The 16,057-nt window shown below is 46.4% G+C and overlaps 1 protein-coding gene across 14 annotated transcripts in view; it reads right to left on the reverse strand.

The window, feature by feature from the left end:
• Window positions 1–16,057, reverse strand: part of CACNA1C (calcium voltage-gated channel subunit alpha1 C) — a 777,231-nt gene that overhangs the window by 222,858 nt on the left and 538,316 nt on the right. For 12 of the 14 annotated variants that reach the window (XM_066369078.1, XM_066369080.1, XM_066369079.1 and 9 more), the window contains 2 exons: window positions 6,792–6,950; window positions 551–747 (listed from right to left, as the gene is read on the reverse strand). In XM_066369078.1, coding sequence (XP_066225175.1) covers window positions 551–747; window positions 6,792–6,950 — 356 coding nt within the window. The remainder of the gene's footprint in view (window positions 1–550; window positions 748–6,791; window positions 6,951–16,057) is intronic. The other 2 variants (XM_066369070.1, XM_066369069.1) reach the window with 2 other exon arrangements.

The raw sequence follows: 16,057 nt of genomic DNA on the forward strand, positions 1-16,057 counted from the left end.
TTCAACCAAATGTTAAAGAACAAACACTGGGTCTGGCAAATCATTTAACACTGAAATGGGAGATGTTATAACGAATTATGTTTTCTGGAGTTTTTACAAATAATGGATTTAACTCTGCCAGGATGGAAACAGCTCAAATGTGGTGTGTACATTTTGCCTGTGGGACAGGCTGTACAGAAACCTGGCACTTCAATGGCTCAGAAGCTGGCCAGGTAGCATTGCTACTGGTAATAAAAAGGGCACCTTTCAGATACAAGTTTTACTGCCGACTGGTTGACACTTGAGAAGGACTATGCCTACACATGTGTCACATAAGCAGCAGAGTGTTTTGTTAGCAGTAACAGCGGCAACAATGCATTTGTCTGAACTATTCTAACAGGATGTGGAAAGATTAATATGAGAAATAAAAATACACGGGCATGCCGTCACACCCCCTTGCTCAGTAAAAATGGCTTCCTTTTAGAAAATTGGGCCTGACTTTTCTCTTTAGCCTTAAAAATTAATCATCGTCCTCCTGGACCGCTGCCCCTGCCCATGGCCGGCTACGTACCCAGTACAGCACGTCCGTCCAGCCCTCCATGGTGATGCACTGGAACACCGTCAGCATCGCGAAGGCGAAGTTGTCAAAGTTGGTGATGCCATGCCGGGGCCCATCCCACCCGGGCCTGCACACGGTGCCGTTCTGGCACTGCCGGCCGTGGCCCGTCTCCAGTGCACAAGGGGAGGGGTCGTCTTCTACTGGAGCATCTCAAATGGCCAGGCGAGAGGAGGAGGAACACAGGGGAGGGCAGAGGGGCAGAGAAAAAAGAACAGAGAAGTCAGAGAGAAAAGTGATCGGATAAAGTTAGCGGGACAGACAGAAGGACCACGGCAACAGTAATGCAGAACAAGTCTTCATTCCTTCTCCGTACGTGAATTAAACAAAATATCAGGCTGCTGTGGATTTAGAACATCAGCACTTGCAGATAATTGCTGTAAAACTCTATTTAAAAGCTAGTGATGGATTTCAAAGACAATAGGGCTGCTGCCCGTTCTGTTGTAGCCTATCAGTGTCATAGTCAAATGACCCAATCAAAAACTTACGACGATGCAACCGCTTTGAGTGTGAAACATCCTGGGAAGGGATAGAAAGCCCATGTTTCCTTATTTTGATGGTAAAATTTATATAGGCACTTCCATGGGAATATCAGAGTTTTAAAAGAGGCCAGGTTGATGGGAAGAATGCTCACATAGCCAGCAGACCTATCCAGTAGCACTCCGAGACTATACGAGGGTCCGAAACAGGAGACATCGCCGGAGTGTAAGTTGCTTTGTTGTGGAAGACTTAGGCAGATGAAGGAGGAAGTAGATTCTGTCTGTAGGGAAGGGATTAGCTGTAGTGTGTTCATTCCAGCCCCGAGCACAAGTCCCTCCATATTTTATGCAGGGCCAGGGGAACCTTGCAGCATGGTCCTTTGCTGGCCAGTACCACCTTTCAGAAGAAAACAATCATTTTCTGACTCAAGATGGAGTGGTAGCGGGTGACAGGGAGACTACTCAATCAGTATGGGCAGTGCTTTTTTGGGAAATGGTTTAACATCTGTGGCTATGAACTAATTCCTCATACTTGAACAGCTGCTAAAAAGAAATCAATAAATGAAGATGAGGTTTATATTGTTGGTGTGGAGACCATTATAGCAAATGGAAGTAAGGCTTGATGGATTTCTATGATGGTAAAATAATAAAGAAATACTGAGACAGCCTTGTCCCCTCCCCCCTCAGCTGGAGTTCACAGAAACTCATGAACTTAAGGGCCTTGTCTCATGCTGGTAGAAAGTCACAGTCATAAACAGGATCGATCTCTGTTTTGACAAACACAACTGTCCACTAACAACAGGAAACACATGGCCCCAGAGAGAGAACTGACTCATAGCCCTTCCTTGAAAGATAACAGGTCACCCAGAATCTTTTCTCGTTTCATGTGGATCGAAGCCATCACAGGGTTGAGCATGTCCATGTTGGAGATGGTTGGCTGGCTGCTTCTTACTTTGTGGCTTCCACTTTGAAACTTCACTCCCCAAAGGAAGACAGGGAGAGAAATACTAATCTGCAACTAGGAGCGAATTCTTGAGAGAATGTAGTTGAGCAGTATGACTGGAAAAATATGCTCAATGATGTCTTCTTGGCTTTCTTCTCCTCTCTCTCTCTTAACAGCTTTATTGAAATATAATTTACATTTCTTACAATCCGTGAGTATAAATGTACAACTCAATTATTTTTAGTAAATATATATAAGTTGTACAGCCATCCTCCCCCAGAATTCCTGGCTGACTGTTGGCAGTCAGTCCCTGCTCCTGTCCTGTCACCCTGACTTGCACTCCATCTTGTATCACTTTGCCTTTCTAGAAACTTCATAACTACATGTACATTTTGTTGTCTGTTTATCCATTCACCAGCTAATGGACATTTGGATTGTTCCCAGGTTTGGGCTACTGTGATAGTGACGCTTCCTAGACTATGCTCGGCCTGGTGCTTCCTGTATGTGGACCTTCATGCAATGACCAAGGTGTAAACGTCTGCACCGCTGGTTCCTGAGCTGCCCGAGAACATGGCATCTGCACCACTTCCTAACCCCAGAGGCTGGCTCCCAGGATGGCTCCTTTCATGGAGCTGAACTTGAGTCAATTTTTTTGTGACTTGAAAATTTAAAATTGTTGGAGGTGTGGATATGAACTTAAACAAGGGGGAGGCTATAAAAGAAGGGAAACTAATAAGTGAAAACCAAACCTAAAGAATTTAAAGAAAACAATAAATACCTAAAAAATTGAGAGTTGAGAGACTGGAAAACCAAGAATAAAATGGACGATAAACTCTGTTGTAGTCTTGCTCATTCTACTGATGGCTTTCTAGAACGGCATGTTCAGTCACTGTTATGAAGTGCTAGAATAACATGAAAGATGAAATGCAAAGGAGAAAAAAAAAATAGAGGGAAAATTTGCATCTCTCTTCTCCCTGTTTTGCTTTCTAGTACAATAAGGATGCTATTAACCTTTGCATGGAGACTGCTAACCTGACAGCTTCCCCTGTATTTTCAGTTCCTGAAATGAGCAGAAATAAGAAAACCACGAAGGATGGCAACGTGAGTTCTGAGTATATCCTCAAAGAAGAAAAGCACATTTTGGCAGCTTTGCAAATATATGTTGGAAAGAAAATAGCATGAAGGGGAAATAATCTCATTAATAAAGGAGATTTAGAAAGATTATCTAAAGGCTCAAGGGCCACTCTGCTATTTTAATGTCTTGAATAGCAATAAAAAAAAATGATTTGGGAACAATTAAGGAGCAGTGATGATCTGGTAAAAATAAGTTTCTATAAAAAGCACTAACAGGAACACTTAAAAATGTGAACACAAAACCAGCAGGTTCTGTGACATGTACCGGGGGTGGGGGCAGGGTGAGGGGAAATCAGCTCCAATGGAAGAGTGTGCCGCTTTTCCTCTGCAGAGTCACGAAGATCCAGCGGGGACTGAGGGAACAGGATGGGCAAGAAGGCACAAAGCCATGTGGGTAAAGAGAGGTAGAGACATTCTGGAAAGTCCAAAATAAGTTTCCAGTAAAATAACGAGGGCCAGATTAGGGGAGATTTTTAGAAATGCAATCAATAATACCAGCAAGAACATGAGAATCCTGGGAGAGTGCCAGGTAGGGGTTCCAAGGAGAAATACCAACGACAAAATCAATTACTGTTTTAGGACTAATTTTAAGGAGTGAATAGAAGGAAAGTGTTTTGCTTTCTTGGTTTCGGCCAGCTCATTCTTTATCAGTCTCAGGAGTAATTATTATGCTTTGGAGAGCCATTCAGAGTGACCTGGCTCGGAGTACCATCAAACAGATGGCACAACCAGAAACAAAAGGTACCAGCATATGGTGCTGTATTTGTGGAGGAATGAGGAAGGCACCTTCCAGGTGCCTCAGGTGGCCCTGCGAGGCCACCTCTCCAGGGAACTGCCTCTCGAGGCGACTATAGCTCCCCCGGCCAGCTCCAGATCTTTCTTTATAGATTCTATAGGAAACATTGCTCAGAATCCAATGGGTTCTAAAATTTACAAGCACGTAAAGTTCAGTCTGAGAAATAATCTCAAAGTCTAAAAAGAAGAATTTGACGTAAACTCCATTAAAAAGTCTAATGAGGGCTCACAAGCACTTTCATGGGATCGCAGAAAATATAGTAATTCTATCCAAAATCTGAAACTTGAAAATATCACCAGTTCCAGAGGCGGTATAAAAACCTCCAAAACAAATGGGATTGGTTTCAAAGACGGCGGGTTGTTGGTTTTCTCCTCTGGCTGCATCACGTGTGTCCAGGTTACTGTGAATTTTCCCTCCTGCTCAGTCTTAGTCACTATGTGGGAGGAGGAAGGCCTGGTGACAGCTGCGTCGTGTTCTGTCAGGAGCGCTGGAGTGGTCCCTGGACTGTCATCAGACGGAGGGTTCAGGAAGGAGGAGATCCGGGAGCTTCTGGCTGCAGGATTGAGAGGCAAGGTTCCTGCAGCCACGTATCCTTGCTCCCTCTTCCCAGCAGGGAGTCTGGTTCCACACCAACGTGAGCTCACCCTCCTGTGGAGCTGGCGGGGCTCCCCTCTCTGGAGCATGTTCTGGGTATCTGTCCTCTGATGACCTGGCTCCCAGGGATAATGGTCATTTCCATGACGAGAGCCATCTTCCCTTCCAAACTTGCAGGGCAAAGGTAAAACCTGCCACATAAATAATCTGACATGTCTTCTGGGAGGAAGTAGGAGACGTCTTGGGTACTTTCCTTGGTCCTGTTTACTATCAAGGATGGACAATAATATGGTCCTAAATTGGCCACTGCAATGGGTGAGGCCAGTTCTGGTCTTTATTCTCAAAGCAGGGAGGTCACTAAAACTTCTTGCAGGCCTGCAGGGCCGTTTCACCAGATGGTCCAGCTGTGGCATGGAGCCGAGTGTCCTATCCTGCATCTCCCTTGTCTGCCACGCTCACCATTTCCTTGCCACATGAGGCCGCTGAAGGCCTTGACAAAGCCCAGTGACTTTCGACCAACGTTCAGAGTTGCTTGCTAGCACAGGCATACTACAGTCAGCTCTTAAGCAGGACTTTGAATGATCTTAAACAAAGCCACACAATTAACAAATTTATTGGGTTGGGGCTCAGGTCTCAGGTCTCTGAACATAAGGAGGAATTTGAATTTAAAGGGAAAATACTATTCAGTGCATTATTTGGTATTTCTTTAAGCAAGGCTTGGACCTCAGAATTTTAGCTAAAGGCAGGACCTGTTTATTTCAATATTAGAAAGCTTTTGTTTTTGTTTTTTAACACGATAGTTTATTTTATATAATTATGACCCACATAATTTGGAAATTCTCTCTAGAGTAAAAGAAAAATAGTCTATTAGACACTCTATCAAAAAATATAAAAATAATTGGGTGAGTCTGTGATATAGTTTTAGAGTCTTCTGTTTGTTTGTTAGGGACGGTGGCCATGAGGCAGTGACCTTGCACATACCCAATATAGCCAATGAAGTCAGATCATCCAGATCAGGTTATCCATTTTGGTTTCTGAATATGAATACTTCATTTTACTTTCTTTTTAAAAAATGTTTATTTTATTGATTTTAGAGAGAGAGGAAGGGGAAGAGAGAAAGAAACACAGGGACACTGAACTGTTCCTGAATGTGCCCTGGCCGGGGACTGAGTGGGTAGCCTCTGCTCTTCCAGACAATGCTCTAACCAACCGAGTAGCCGGACAGAGCAAATACTCCACGTTACTTCTTGCTGTATAGACGATGTCCCTCCTCTGCCCTCAGAAGCAAGAGGGGCTAAGTTGCACTTAATTTCTGGGCTGAATGGAAATGAGAAGCAGTAGATGGAGAGAAGTGAGGCACTCTTCAATGCTTCAGACAGTCTCCCCTTTCTTCACCAACATGCCAAAACTAAGGTGAGGGATGTTGTTTGGAAGAAAAGAAAGAAATCATGGAAGTTTAACACTACTTATGCCCTAGAGGAGGTAATTTTTCAACTTGTTTTTATGTTAAACTATTTTATACATCTGTTTAAAAGCCTTGTCAATATCTACTTAAATGTTTTCTAAAGGGCAAGCAGAGAGTTTAGTGACTTAAGACAGCAGTTTGTAGCAAGTTTGGTTGGTTAGAGCATCATCCCAATACACAGACATTACAGGTTTGATCCCCGGTCAGGGCACATACAGGGACAGACTGATGTTCCTGACTCTCCCTCTCTCCTTTCCTCTCCTTCTAAGATCAATAAATAAAATTTTAAAAAGCTGAAACTCCAGACCTACTCAAGGAAGCACTTAATGAGCCAGCGTTGCTTCTTAAATATATTGATTTAAAGCAGGAACGCGGAGAACTGAGTTCAAAAAGGAAAGGACCGAGAAACCACGAGGTGGAGCAAAGCCTTCTCCCGGAGCAGAGGTCTCTATGCCCTTGGTTAGTTCTCAGTCTTAAATTAAAATATTCATGGTTGGCTAGGCGAGGTTTCTTGAATCGCACAGCTCATTTAGACAGTGTTTGGTAGTGCTGGACAAAGCTTGCATTTAGCTGTCTTAATAGAGATCTATTTGAGTAAAAACAAAAGTTACCAAGAGAAAAAGAATACCACTCTCTGCCTCTCACTTGGTGTGGAAACCTGAGCAGTGGAGTAGAGGGTGCCTTCCCAGGCCCTGCGGGCCCTGCGGCCGCCGTTTCCCGGCTGGGCGGAAAGCAGCGACAACACAGGACGCTCTGGGAGCCGGCCGGTCGGCGCTTTCCCTTACCTGCTATGCCCTCTTGGTTGTAGCAGGTCTTGTGCATCTTCCCCATGAAAAGCTCCAGGCCAATGATAGCATAGATGATGATGACAAACAGCACTAGCAGGGCGATATGCAGCAGGGGCACCATGGCCTTGATGATGGAATTCAGAACCACCTGGAGACCTACAATGACAAATCACAGGCAGTGATGACAGTGAGAACACTGGCTTCCATGGACTAGAACCACATGCTGTCTTGGATGCTGTATGGACACAGCCTCGTGCAATCTTCTTAGTCATGGTACCGGTGATGGATCATGAGCCCCATTTTCAGACAAAGAGATTGAGTGACAGAACAGTAATCTACATCGGGGTTGGCCTGGGTCCAAATCTCTCTTGGAGGCACATCCAAATGAAAGGGCTGGCAGGGCTATATTTCCAAGAAGAAGAATATGTAATTTCATCCAGAACTACCCAATTTTCTAACACCCCACCTTAGAGACAACCTAGGATCTCTTTCTCCTAAAGCAGTGTCTCATTACAGAGAGGGTTCACTTTGACTAGAGATGGCATACAAAGACTTACTGATCACTCAAGAGCCTATGGCACCCTGGCTGGTGGGCTCAGTGGTAGAGCACTGGCCCGGTGTGTAGAAGTCCCGGGTTCAATTCCTGGTCAAGGCACACAGGAGAAGTGACTATTTGCTTCTCCATCCCTCCCCCTTCTCTCTCTTTCTCTTCCCACCCCGCAGCCATGGCTTGAATGGTTTGAGCAAGTTGGCCCTGGGCACTGATGATGGCTCCATGGCCCCACCTCAGGCACTGAAATACCTCAGTTGCTGAGCAACAAAGCAGTGGCCCAGATGGGTAGAGCACTGCCCTATAGGGGGGCTTGCTGGAGGTATCCTGGTCGGGGTGCATGTGGGAGTTTGTCTCTCTGCCTCCCTGCCTCTCACTTAATTAAAAAAAAAAAAGAGCCAATGGCTGACCTACTTGGTACAAAATGGATGAGCCTGGTGCTACAGTATCAAGGGGGTAGGACTTCCTTTGCTGAAACTGAGTCACATCCCCAGGACACATCTGGGTGGTGTGACCTCCATGAAAGGTCTAAGGACCTAGAGTTCTAAAAGTGCCTTCTTTGGGTTACATGGATGGATCTCTCCTCCTAGAGATTTATAACCTGGCCACCTTCACTCAGGGCCTGAGTCTGAAGAACATTATAGCTTTCCATTCAAAAACCTGTTGAAGGAAGTCTGCATTTAATGAGTATGGAATTTCAGTTTGAGAAGATGAAAAAAGTTCTAGAGACGGATAGCGGTGGTGCTGTTTGCACAGTGTGAATGGACTCTGTGCCACTGACCTGCACACTTAAAAATGGTTAAAAAAGAGGAAAAAGGAGGTGAAGGTAGAAGGAGGAGGGCAAAAGGGGGGGGAAATGGGGACCAAAAGAGGCTTTGTTTGGGGCGGAGGGTAAGAAATGTGTTGTTTAGATGGTGTTATATTGAACTATACACTTGAAACATGATTGGTTTGGCGACCCATGTCATCCCAACAAATTAAAATAAAAACAACATTTAAGGAATAGTTAAAATGGTAAACTTTGATATGTATATATTACCACAATAAAAATTATTTTTTAAAGTACTGAGATCCCTTCAGAAAAAAAAAGAGTAAATGAAAAACTCTAGTTAGCGTGTGGGGCCGTCAGTGCCCCCCAAATATCTGTAGACTTTCACGGGTGGCTTACAGGAAGAACGAGTCCCTGACTTACAAGCTCAACCACAAATAACACATCAAGCATGCTCCTCATTTAAAGGAGATGTTGCAAATTTTCATTTGCAAATGCCAAGGAGGCGGTCACTGACAAGTCACCCCTAGGTTATTCCTAGTCCCAGGAAAGCTTTCTGTCCACAGAGAGTGCACTATGTCTTATATCCCAGGAGAGACATGAGGGAAGGGCAGGCTCTCTTTCCTTACATCAAGGCCAGCTGTGCAGAAAATCTAGTGGTCCACCTTGGACACACATATGATAGGACAGCCACCTCTGGGGTCATAGCACAGAGGGCACTTTCAGGGCCACTGCCCAACTCTCCTGCCCATCATGGACATTGCACCCCTTCTCTATGTTTCAGGAGGTCCACCTCCGTGTTTACACACTGTCTCCTCTCTGGGTAAGCAAAGCCCAGGGCAGGGCTTTCCAGACTGCAGGGCAGTCACTGGCACTTTGTGACCTGTGGAGGGGTCTCCACAAGGCTACCTAGAATTCTCCCCAGCCTTTCAGTCCAGCTGGGAGAGAAAAAATAAATAAAGGAAGAGAAAGGCTGGAATAACCGTACCTGTCCAGTAAGGAGTACTTTGCAGCATCCCGATAGAACAAGATGCTTTCAGACCCGAACAGTCCCATTAATAAGCAAGTTGTACACACACTGGAGATGAAAGCACGCCACTCCACAGGAAAGCTGAAAAACCGCAAAGTCATTTTCCAAGGGGTCTGAGGCAAGGAGAGCGCTTTCAGTTCTGCTCACAGACACGGGAGGGAAATCTCCCAGATGGGCCACCGCAGGCCCCCAGGGGCCTTTGCTATCAGGCTTCAGTGCCATGGCTTTAGTGGCAAGAAAACAGTGGGAGACATAGGACGGAAACTCTCCTCTGTGGCACAGCCAGAGGGTCTACCCTCGGGATGAAGACCAAGTCCTCACCGTGCCCTGCACCACCCCGGAGGTACAGCTCGCTAGCTGTCCCACCTCTCCACGGCTTCCCTTTTCTGTCCTGCATGCTCTGCACTGCTGGTGAAACAGCTTTTCTTGTATATGTCATTCTCAAATATGTCATTCTTCCCTCCACTGCCTGGCTGTTGCAAATGCTGTTCCCTCAACCAGAGTGCTTTTCCACAACTCCCTCCTACTTATGCTTTGTTCTCAGCCCAAGCACCTCTCTTCCCAGGGACCCTTCCCCAAACTCCCAGACCTGAGAAGTTTCCTCTCTCCCTTGTTCCTCTTGGAACCATGTCCTTTCCTTTGGAGCATTAGACTCCGTTTGTACTTATATGTTGATTGTTTTGTTTTGTTAACATTTTCCTCTCTCTCTCATGTTGGGCTGTTTTGTGAGAACAGGTACTGTCTGTCCTTTGCATCCCTTGACGGCTAAGGCCTAGCTGGCGCCGAGCACATGGGGGGGCACTCAGTGTTTGCTAAGGAAACGCCACTGCTGCTGTAGAGGTCCGGGGGCCGTCCTGCAAGGAGTCTGCTGGGCAGGCAAATATGAATGGCAGGGAGTTTCAGGGGCCCGCAGACCCAGGCAAGGACTACTGAGTAGGATACAGAGAGGCCAAAAGGAAGTCATAACAGCCTGGGGGCTTCTTTTCAGCCACAGGGATGCCACAGAACTCCTGAGGAATGCCGCCCCCGTCTGGCCTCAGCAGGAGACCATGCTGCCCACCTGAGCACCCAGCCCAGGAGGCTGGTCCCCACACTCCTCCCCCCAACCAGTGACCAAGTCCTGAGCACCCAGCCCAGGAGGCTGGTCCCCCACACTCCTCCCCCCAACCAGTGACCACGTCCTGAGCACCCAGCCCAGGAGGCTGGTCTCCCACACTCCTCCCCCCAACCAGTGACCAAGTCCTGAGCACCCAGCCCAGGAGGCTGGTCCCCCACACTCCTCCCCCCAACCAGTGACCAAGTCCTGAGCACCCAGCCCAGGAGGCTGGTCCCCCACACTCCTCCCCCCAACCAGTGACCACGTCCTGAGCACCCAGCCCAGGAGGCTGGTCTCCCACACTCCTCCCCCCAACCAGTGACCAAGTCCTGAGCACCCAGCCCAGGAAGCTGGTCCCCCACACTCCTCCCCCCAACCAGTGACAGGAGCTGACCCCCCACACTCCTCCCCCCAACCAGTGACCAAGTCCTGAGCACCCAGCCCAGGAGGCTGACCCCCCACCCTCCTCCCCCCAACCAGTGACCAAGTCCTGAGCACCCAGCCCAGGAGGCTGACCCCCAGACTCCTCCCCCCAACCAGTGACCAAGTCCTGAGCACCCAGCCCAGGAGGCTGACCCCCCACACTCCTCCCCCCAACCAGTGACCACGTCCTGAGCACCCAGCCCAGGAGGCTGGTCCCCCACACTCCTCCCCCCAACCAGTGACCACGTCCTGAGCACCCAGCCCAGGAGGCTGACCCCCCACACTCCTCCCCCCAACCAGTGACCACGTCCTGAGCACTCAGCCCAGGAGGCTGGTTCCCCACACTCCTCCCCCCAACCAGTGACCAAGTCCTGAGCACCCAGCCCAGGAGGCTGACCCCCAGACTCCTCCCCCCAACCAGTGACCAAGTCCTGAGCACCCAGCCCAGGAGGCTGGTCCCTCACACTCCTCCCTCCAACCAGTGACCACGTCCTGCCAGTTTTATGCTGAAGTATTTTAGACAAGTTAAATTATTTTCATGACATAAATAATACATGCTAAATATAGAGAAAATGGAAATTAATATAGAGAAATTGGAAAACACAGGGAGAAAGAAATAACTCATCCTGCCACCCAGACACAAGCACAGTTCGCCTTTTGATATATTGTTTGAACATTTTGGCCCATGACTTATTTTCCTTCTCTCCACCCCTCTGGTGTTCATCATTTGGTTAACTGGTCTCCCTACTGTCAGTTTTGCCCAATCTTCATACTGCAGTGAGAACGCTCTCCTACAGTACAAACTGGATCAAGTCACTCCCCTGCTGAAGTCTTCTGCTGATTTCCATCACCTACAGGTAAAATTCATCTGCCCCGACACAGTTTGACCACATATGATTTTAGTTTAGACTGTAATTCTAGTAACATACCAAACTGTCTGAATGAACTTCTGTGGCTTCACGCCTCCCTCTTCCATTCAGCACAGGTATGCTGCTCCCCCTGCCTAGGAGGCCACCTCCTGCCTAACCTTGAGCCCCTGGGGCCTCATCTCCTCTTGGTATCAATGCACAGTAGTGACGCAATGCACACAGAATTAAATCACATTTGTAAGCACAGGCTACTTTCAGATGACAGAAACCTCAATGACCAAGGGAATTGAAAGCATGTCATTCAATGATCTTTAGAAAGAACCAAAGGTATATTGTCAGGAAGAGACAAGACTTGTGGAAGGGGGGAGGGGACACAGAAAAACAAACAAACAAACATAAGCAGGGAGAGTGGTATCAATGATTTTCACGTGATTTAAACTGAGGTTTTGAGGAAGAGGAGTCAGATGAATTTTGTATGACCATAGGGATGAAACCAGGAAGTATTCAGAATGGATTTAGGTTCAACACAAATAAAATATGCCCCCAAAGCAAACCTATGTGAAGGTAGTATGGGATGCTTTAAGACAGTGGTAGTCAACCTGGCCCCCTACCGCCCACTAGTGGGCATTCCAGCTTTCATGGTGGGAGGTAGCAGAGCAACCAAAGTATAAATAAAAAGATAGGTTTAACTAAAGTAAGTTGTTTTATAAAGATTTATTCTGCCAAACTTGGCAAAAATCCGCCATAAAGTACTTGGTAAGTAATTATTATTATATGCTTTAACTTGCTGTAACTCTGCTTTATAAATTTTATAAAGTAAAGTTACTTCCCTACTTTATAAGTCACCATTATTGTGGAACCAGTGGGCGGTTAGAAAATTTTACTACTAACAGAAATACAAAAGTGGGCGGTAGGTATAAAAAGGTTGATTACCCTTGCCTTAAGAGGTGGTAGGCTCCCCATCCTCAGAGATATTCAAGTATTGACTAAACAAGTTCTTGAAGGAGATGCACTGGCAGGGATTCAGCCACCAGGTAAAGGACTTCCCTGGCACAGCAAAGTCCTCTGCACCTTCACTGAAGGCTTACAATGGGTCACGTGTAGTTTCCTCAACATTACTCGAATTATCCCATTTCCTCCTGGCAACAACCCTATGAAGTAAGTACGTACTATCATTGGTCATATTTTTCAAGGGCCTGTCCATAGTGACACAGCTGGTGACTGGTGGCATAAAGTTTAGTGCCAGGTGGCCTGGCTCCAGAGCCTGTGGGCTTTACCACTGCTAAATGCCTCCCCGTGCCCTGTCGGCGATGGTTCTCAGCCCCATAACCTATGTCTATAAAGCAGTGACACATGCTTACAACATCTTCCAGGAAGGTGTAGGAGCCTAATCCCTGCTTCCAGGAGAGCTGGAATGTTTCCAAGGCTGCCAGCTTCTGCCTGCTCTCCTCACAGTTAGCCTGGGGCAGCAGGAGCCAGGCTGGTGTGTGAAGGAAGGTATGGAGCCAGCATCCCTTCTCTCCAGACCATCATCGGAATTTGGCTCTGAAGTTCTGGATGCTTAGAAGCTTCTTTTGGAACCAGCTCACAGGCTTACCACAAAAAGCTACTCTGGCTCAAGTTCGAATCTGGAAAACATAGTGACATTTCTCCACCCAAGTGTTCTCCTTCGATAGATCATGCTACAGCGGAGAATCAATGGCCAAGCCCTTCTTCAGGGCTGGCTGATCACACTGGTGGAGGTAAGTGAGCCCTTGATAAGTCAGGTGAAGCAGCTGCTATAAAATGCCCTGTGAACATGAGATCATAAGGCCTACATATTCGATGATTTTTATATCCCTCACCAGAAAGCAGGATGCAAGATATGACACAAATATGCATCCTTATGGATAGGTATTTGATGTGAAAGCTATACTGGAAAAATCTGGGACATACAGTTCCACAGAGATGAACATACAATCTAGAAATCCGGTCTCTGCTACTCTGCAGCTCACGTCAGGTGGGTGAAGAAGCCACCTAGAGGCCTGGCTGCCAGACCTCCCAAGGAGATGGGGCTTCAGGAAGTAGCATCGTGAAATGCTGAAATTAGGAGAAGGACAGGCGTGGAGCTTAGCTAAAGTATGTGACTTTTCCTCTTCTCCCTCTTACACTGCTGCAGGGCCCTCCAGACAAACGCATTCGTATTAGGGGTCCAACTTAAAAATGCCAGGTTAGGAAAGACTTCAAGGATCTGCATATAGAAATCATTTTGTTTTTCCTTAAAATATCAAGGGAAACGACCAGTTATGAACATCAAAAACCTGGCCTCTCCCTTTAAAATAGTGTTGAGATTAACCTGAAAATGCCCAGCTTGGCTAAAGTTGGTGCTTCCACATGTTACAAACAGTCCACCACAACGGCAGAGGACGTATTACATTCTTTTGTTTTATTTGAGAACATCCGCCTTGCTTTGGGTGATGAATTATTCTGCTCTGGGCCTCAGGGATAATCTCAGGAAGGAGTTTGAAAATGACATTATGAGCCTGAGAAAAGAGGAGAAGGAAAACTTACCACAGCCGAAAGGTCGTGGGCAGGAGTATTGTCTGACTGAGAACTCTGTTCTTTTCATGCAAACTCTACTCCCATACTCCCCTCTTTTGATTTCAAATTTTAAGTCATTTGGTATAAAATGGGAGGGGGAAAGGGAGAAGTAACTGAAGACACCCCAAATTGGAGATCTTTGCTAATGGTAGTTTGATTTTCATTGTTCAGATTCTACATTGACTGACAGCTTTTTTGTTGGTAGCTAGGAATCTACATTTCATGGTCCAAACCCGTCAGACTCCATGGTTCCAGACAAGCCTTAGGAAAGCAATAAAAATGATCAGGAGGTCTGACTGCAGAATCCATAAGGAAACAATGCTGAAAGTCACTGAACTGGAAGAAGAAAAGTTTGGGGTTAGTTATAAGCCTCTCATATATTGCCCCAAAATTTGTCACACAGGAAGAGGACTTTGGGATCATCTAACTCTCTGCCTTAATTTTCACTCCTTCTAAGGATATTGAGCTATATCCTATGGGCGGGCCACCAGCTGTGATACGGATAGGGGATTCAATGGTGAATAAAGAACCCTCACGCTTTGTCCTCACAGAGCTTGTAATGGAAGCCAAGCATTAATCAAATAATCACCCAATTGATATATGATTACAAACTCTGCTAAGATCTTTACCAGAACAGAGGGTATTACAATCCTCTTCCATTAGCATAGAGAGCAGAGGAAGGCTTCCTCAGGAAGGGGCACTTGATGAAGGCTGGGCAGTGAAGGTGCAGAGGAGCTGGCCATGTGAATGGGCAGCAGGACGGGTCCAGACAGATGCCTCTGAAAGTTCCAGGTGAGACGGTTGCCTGGATGATTCTGGAGACTCACGGGAGACCCACGGCTCCCATCTGTCAGCCTCATGCTTAACCCTGGCCTCTGTTCTACTTCTTAAAAAACGACTAAAAAGGGATTTGGGAAACCAGTTTCCAGCTTCTGTATGAAGTCTGGGGAAGCAGAAATCACTTTCCCTTTCAGAGGAAACAATTCAGGAAGCACATGAGATGGATGCTCCTAACAACTTCCTCACGTGTGCTGTGTGGACCATGAATGGCAAAAAGCCATTGTAGATTCCAGGCTTAGCAAAAGGCTAAGTTCTCACCCCTCCACCTCCATATTGGCTATGATGCTAAGTATTTGCACCCACTTCACTTGCTTGTTTAAGTTGCTGGAAGCAATTTACATGCCCTTCCTCTTACTCTGTTTGTTCAGATGCATGGTAGGGGGATTCCTGTTTAAGCCTTGGGAGAGTTCCTGTTTTAGCCTCGGATGAGTAACTTTGTATCAAGGATTTCTTTGATTTGCATATGGCTCTATAATAAAGCAAACTGGGCGGATGGGGCACTTGGATATTGCCTGATTACCAGTGCCATTTTAACAACTGGTTCGCTGAACTCAACAAAAAGGTACCAGTTCTGCTGAACCAGTACAAACTGGCCAAATCCCACCACTGATTATACACCAAAACATCAGGATCCAGTCACTTCCAGTGAATTTGGGCTATCATGGGAGATAGACTGTTGAGAATTGGAAAGCCCTGTCTGGCCCAGAGGGAGAGAGGCCACGATTAATAACAATATCTGGCATGGTACAGGCTTTGCAAGTAGTGTAGTGTATTTGCCACTTCTGCCTGGGTAGTGGCAAAGAGCAGAGGGTTTACAGCAGGGGTCCCCAAACTTTTTACACAGGGGGCCAGTTCACTGTCCCTCAGACCATTGGAGGGCCGGACTATTAAAAAAACTATGAACAAATCCCTATGCACACTGCACATATCTTATTTTAAAGTAAAAACAAAACGGGAACAAATACAATATTTAAAATAAAGAACAAGTAAATTTAAATCAACAAACTGACCAGTATTTCAATGGGAACTATGGGTTTGCTTTTGGCTAATGAGATGGTCAATGTGCTCCTCTCAATAACCACCAATGAAAGAAGTGCTTCTTCCAG

This window comes from Saccopteryx leptura, chromosome 2 (genome assembly GCF_036850995.1).
Source record: "Saccopteryx leptura isolate mSacLep1 chromosome 2, mSacLep1_pri_phased_curated, whole genome shotgun sequence".
NCBI classification, from domain to species: domain Eukaryota; kingdom Metazoa; phylum Chordata; class Mammalia; order Chiroptera; family Emballonuridae; genus Saccopteryx; species Saccopteryx leptura.